Source organism: Jaculus jaculus, chromosome 12, assembly GCF_020740685.1.
Source record: "Jaculus jaculus isolate mJacJac1 chromosome 12, mJacJac1.mat.Y.cur, whole genome shotgun sequence".
NCBI lineage: Eukaryota > Metazoa > Chordata > Mammalia > Rodentia > Dipodidae > Jaculus > Jaculus jaculus.
The window spans coordinates 30,600,001-30,606,072 of record NC_059113.1 but is presented as its reverse complement, the minus strand read 5'-3'; the positions used below and the strand labels follow the sequence as shown (position 1 = coordinate 30,606,072).

Genomic DNA, 6,072 nt, shown 5'->3' with positions numbered 1-6,072 from the left:
GACTGGGGAATCAAACCTGGGTCCTTTGGCTTTGCTGGCAAGTGCCTTAATTGCTAAGCCATCTCTCTAGCCCCAGAACATTTTTTTTTCAGATGGTCTTATGTAACCCAGGTTGACCTCAAAATTTTATGTAGCCAAAGATAACCTTGAATTTCTGGTCCTCCTAGCTCTTCCTTAAATCCCACCCTGGTGAAGTCTTCCTGTCCCCATTGCCTCTTCTGAGTGAGGGACAGAACAGCTATGAAGAACCCAAGCTAGGTCTAATTGCTGTCACCTGGGCCATTTCCATCCTGTTTCTGTCTTGACCTTAGAGTTTTATTTCTGGAGGAGACCATCTCGTACCTTGCCTCGCCTTCCACCCGTGACAGGATGGCGGAAGTCACTTGGTTTGGGAGCTTCACTAGGGCGTTGACACATGGAGAGCTCCTAGCATTTTTACTAATGGCCATGGGTTGGCAAGGGAGCAGCCAGGGGCAGAACCTTGCCTTAGTCCCTTTGTCAGTAAAATGGGAACTGCAGAAAACCTCCTTCCTGGGCATGTGTGTGGACTAATAGGCGGGGCAGTGCTAACGTTTCTCCTGCCACAAGGAGACCCAGAATGAGAGGGAGGCTTGCTGCTTTCCTCTCCATCAGTGTTACCAAGCTTCAGCAAGGCCTGCCAGCCGTCAGAGAAGCTCACTGGGTGACAAGATTGTTCTGGGTTCTGGGGAAAGGCTGACCTGAGCAGGCTGTAGGCAACTGTCTGGGAAGCCAGCTTGTGTTTTTATTTGCAATACTGAAGCTGAATACATGCTAGGCCAGTACTCAACACAGCTGCATCTTCACTCCTTTGCCATCGTATCAAGAAATAATCCTGGTCGGGCGTGGGCATCTTCAATCCCAGTACTCGCGAGGCAGAGGTAGGAGGATCACTGAGTTCAAGGCTACCCTGAGACTACATAGTGAATTCCAGGTCAGTCTGGGCCAGAGTGAAACCTGCCTTGAAAAAAAAAAATCCTGAAGAAACTTATACTTTATTAGAAGATTCCTGGGAACGGGTGCAACTTTGGCATGTCTGTTATGGGGGGAACCAACCACTCTAATTGGACTGGACAAAGGCCCACTCCACAGGAGGGAATACATGCTGGTTACTGAAAACCCTATGACGGGGAAAGTCTATCACTCCTTCCAAGGTTCAGGGTCCATTGCGGAAGAGATGGCAGAAAGAATATAAGAACTAAAGGAAGAATAGGACTGCCAACAATGCCCTCTTCCAGACACAAAATGGATATCCATGACCTCACAGTGCCTGGCACTACCTACACAAGACCATCATAAGAGGAGGAAAAGATGATGACATCAAAATCAAAGAGAGACTGATTGAGGGGGAGGGGATGATGGAGAGTGGAATAGTGAAGGAGGAAGTGTGGGGGGAATGTCATGATTTATTGCCTATAATTTTGAGAGTTGTCAATAATAAATTTTTTTTAAAAAAGACTTCTGGGAGTGGGAGTCATATTGATTTTTGTTTAGAACCACAAGGATTTTGTTAAGTTACATTCTAAGGGAGGCAGTTTCAAAAACAACCCCCTAGCTGGTGTGGTGGTAGCGTACACCTTTAATCCCAGTACTCTGGATGCAGGGGTAGGAGGATCCCAGTGTTTGAGGCCACCTTGAGACTACATAGTGAGTCAACAACAGAAAAATCAAAAACAACTGCCTTTATAAAGCTTGAGCCACAAGAAGCAAGAGGCTGAGGAGGAAGGTCCAAATGCCTGGGTTTGGGACATGAAAACGTGCACCTCCCTCTTGCTGCTAGGTTATTGCCATATTGCCTTTCCACAGCTCAGTGTGGAATGGAAAAATCAGTGAGCATGTGCTCATCCCCCTGCCTTGCCATCTGCATTAAGGAAAAGCAATCTCTAGCCATCAGCCTGAGTGGCCTTGAGGTACACAGCCTCAGCATCCGCTACAATCACCAGTCTATCTGAGGGAAGCTTTGCCTGATCTTTCAGTCTAGGTGGTTCCTGGCTCAACCTGACCTTCAACTGGGCCTTGAGCTTATGCTGTGGAGACCCCAGGGGTGAATACCCAAGTCTGCAGGGAGGGTGGCCTGGGAGTATGAAGGGAGCTGTCCCTTTGCTTAGCTCTGTGTATCTCTTAAATGGCCTTTAACCTGATATATGTATGGCATGTAACATTTACATTTCAACTTTATTTATTTTTAATTTGAGAGAGGGAAAGAGGGAGAGAGAGAGAAACAGAATGAGCACACCAGGGCCTCCAGCAACTGCAGATGGACTTAAGATGCATGCGGCCCCCTGTGCATCTGGCTTACTTGGGTCCTGGAGAGTCGAACCGAGATCCTTTGGCTTTGCAGGCAAAGGCCTTAACTGCTAAGCCGTCTCTCCAGCCCCCATTTCAAGTTTTTTTTTTTTTAATATTTTTATTTATTTGAGAGACAGACAGAAAATGGGTGCACCAGGACATACAGCTGCTGCAAGTGAACTCCAGACACTTGCTCCTCCTTGTGCATATGGCTTACATGGATCCTGGGGAATCAAACTCGAGTCCTTAGGCTTCACAGGCAAGTGACTTAAATTCTAAGCAGGCACTCCAGCCTTTTTTTTTTGCACCTGTATGGGCATGTATATGAGTTGCAGGCATGTGTATGCATGTTTGTATGTGTGTGGGGTGTATGTGTAAGGAGGCCAGGAGTTGACACTGGATATCTTTCCTGATAGGCCTTTACTTTATCTACTGAGACCAGGTATGATGGTTTATATTATCAACTTGACAGACCCTAGAATCACCTGTGAGGGATTATTTGATTAGGTTAAGGTGAGACCATTCCATGGGCTAGGGTCCCAAACTATGCACAGGAGAGAGCTGGCTGAGCACTAGCATTCATTACTCTGTTTGCTTGCTGAGCAGCGGCCTGAAGCTCCTGTCACCATGACTTCCCTGCCATGATAGACTGTAACCTAGAACTGTAAACTGAAAGAAGCCCTCCCTCCCTTAAGCCAATTTTTGTCAGAAAGGAGGTATTTACTACCCAGTGTCTCTCACTTGCAGCCAGAGCTTGCTGATTTGGCTAGTCTGGCCAGTGTGCCCCAGGGCACCCGTCTCCATCTCCCAGAGCGCTGGCGACACTACTTTCCAGGCTTGACGTGGCTGTCATAGCCACGAGCTCACAGCAGCTATTCTTACCGCTCAAAATTGGGCCTGTCAACATTCTCTCATGGATGGTATAGGGAGGGGCTCATGAGACCCCACCACCTCACCCTGAGAAGTCATTGACAGTTAATGGTTGCGGGGAGAGAGTTTTATTTAGCCCCTGGTGAGTTGTCTATGCTCTGATAACCCCCAACTCATGCAAGCAGCCCTAAATAAACTCAGTGGGACGGACACACACACACACACACACACACACACACACACACACACACACATATATCAAAGCAGAAGAAGAGCTAAAGGAAGGGGTTCAATGGAAGATAGAAGGGAAGTCAATAGGTAAATATGATTAAGGCATTATATACATGTTTAAAAATTGTTAAAAAAAAAAACACAAAACTAAAAGCTGCCAGGTGTGGTGGCGCACACCTTTAATTCCAGCACTTGGGAGACAGAGGTAGGAGGATTGTTGTGAGTTTGAGGCCACCTGAGACTACATAGTTAATTCCAGGTCAGCCTGGGCTAGAGTAAGACTACCTTAAAAAACCAAAACCAAAATCAAAACAAACAATAAAAACCCTAGAAGCCACCGCCCAGAAAAAGAAATCAGCAGGGCATGGTGGTGCACACCTTTAGTTGCAGTAATCTCAGGAGGCTGAGGTGGGATTGTTGTGAACTTGAGGCTAGCCTGTGCTACAGAGCAAGTTCCAAGTCAGCCTGGGTTAGAGTGAGACCCTACCTCACAAACAATGGGCTGAAAAGAAGGCTCAGTAGGGCTGGAGAGATGGCTTAGCGGTTAAGCACTTGCCTGTGAAGCCTAAGGATCCAGGTTCAAGGCTCGATTTCCCAGGACCCATGTCAGCCAGATGCACAACGAGGCGCACACGTCTGGAGTTCGTTTGCAGTGGATGGAAACCCTGGCACGCGCGCCTCTCTCTCTCTCGCTCCCCCCTCCCTTTTTCTCTGTGTCTGTCACTCTCAAATAAATAAAAATAAACAAAAAAATTTTTTAAAAAAAAAGGTGCTTGTTTGCAAGAAAACAAAACAAAACCCAAAAGTCAATTAAGCATGGTGTTCAGGACTGTGAATATATATATGCAGGAGTGCTACAATATGCCTGTGGCTGGCGGAGATTAGTTGGACTTCATGCTGGCTGTGTGTCAGGGAAGAAGGGCTGGACTGGGAGATAGGAGAGCCATAGAGTGGAAGTCCCTAGAGACCCTGGCTTACTTTATTTGTTTGAGCGCTCTCTCTCTCTCTATATATATATATATATTTTTTTTTTTTCTGTTCAAAGGCAGAATTGTATGCAATAATTATATTACTCCTTGATATAACACAGCTTCTAAACATTATAAATGACTCTCAACCGCTAAGCCATCTCTCCAGCCCTATAAATGACTCTCAATATGTTGAATTTACAATAAAACAGATAGAAACAGTTTATATTCTGATGATGGAACTGAATTATGACAATTATACAACTGCAATATTCAATTAGAATTAAAAATAACCCCCCCTCTTTTATATTTTTAAAAATATCTTATTTGTGGGCTGGAAAGATGGCTTAGTGGTTAAGCACTTGCCTATGAAGCCTAAGGACCCCGGTTCGAGGCTTGATTCCCCAGGACCCACATTAGCCAGATGCACAGGGGGCGCATGCGTCTGGAGTTCATTTGCAGTGGCTGGAAGCCCTGGCGCGCCCATTCTCTCTCCCCCCTCTTTCTCTCTCTGCCTGTCGCTCTCAAATAAATAAACAAAAAAAAATCTTATTTGTAAGCAGAGAGAGGTTGGATATGGGTGTGCCAGTGCCTCTAGCCACTGCATATGAACTCCAGATGCATGCACCACTTTGTGCATCTGGCTTTATGTGGGTACTGGGGAACTGAACCCAGGGCATTAGGCTTTGCATGCAAGTGCATAACCACTGAGCCATCTCTCCAGCCTGCCTTTTTGTTTTATTTTGAGATGGTCCTGTAGCCCAGGTATTGCATTGCCACTAGTAAAAGGGGGTGAAATCTTTATTAAGGCACATCAACTATGAGTATCCTGGCTTTTAAGCAGGAATAAAGCTACAGATGCAATGTTAGGAGAGCCACTTCCTGGCATTCTGCCCTCCTTCCTGGATGGCTATGCAGAGAAGCCCCATCCAGGCTGCCCAAAGCCTGTGCTGGGAACACCAGCTGTTTACCCAGAGTTAAGGAAACCTTGGAGGTTTCTCACATGACAGCATATCATGTCACAGCTGGAGCATACACAGACCTCCCAGGGTACAATCTCTGCCACCAGCTTTGCCGGTTCATACTGTGATTATCCTCAGGGAGCCATGGGGGCTTATGTCTTGATTTCTCAGCAGCACAGTGGCTAGAGTCATTTTTGAGCCTTGGACAGATGACCACTGTCCAGCAGAGCCAGCCTTCTCCCAAGGGGTCTAGTCCCTGCACTTGTCAACAAAAGGCCAACTCCAAAACCAAATACTTTCCTAGGTTTCCAGGACAGTGAAGGCCACCTGGCTCTAGATGGCTCGTTTCCTGATCTGTGAAAGTAGCCTCCTCCACCTTGCCTGCCTTCATCTGTTTTGAGGACAGAAGGGACGGGTGTGTCCAGGCTGGTGGCAAAGACTGCATTTCCGGGGAGTCTTTGCCGTAGTCCCTGCATCTGAGGAATTGGCTCTTGATCTTTTGCTTGTGGTTTCTGGTCTCTGGGTTTTTCTTCTGCCTCCTGGCCATGGTGGGGCTGCAAATGTCTCTGTGGGAAGAGACATGGAAAAACTAAGTGTACAAGTTATATCCTGAGGTGGCAAGAAATATAGGTACAAGCCAGGTGTGGTGGTGCATGCTTGAAATCTCAGCACCTGGAAAGTGGAGGTAGCAGGATCAATAAGACTTCAAACTCAGGGCTGGAGAGATGGCTCAG

At 46.7% G+C, this 6,072-nt stretch overlaps 1 protein-coding gene across 1 annotated transcript in view; it reads right to left on the bottom strand.

Moving 5' to 3' along the window:
- Positions 1 to 5,159: 5,159 nt before the first annotated feature.
- Top3a (DNA topoisomerase III alpha) overlaps positions 5,160 to 6,072 on the bottom strand; it is a 37,587-nt gene continuing 36,674 nt past the window's right edge. The window contains exon 19 of the mRNA XM_004669034.2: positions 5,160 to 5,904. Within this exon, the coding sequence (XP_004669091.2) occupies positions 5,726 to 5,904 (179 nt within the window). The 3' untranslated portion in view covers positions 5,160 to 5,725. The remainder of the gene's footprint in view (positions 5,905 to 6,072) is intronic.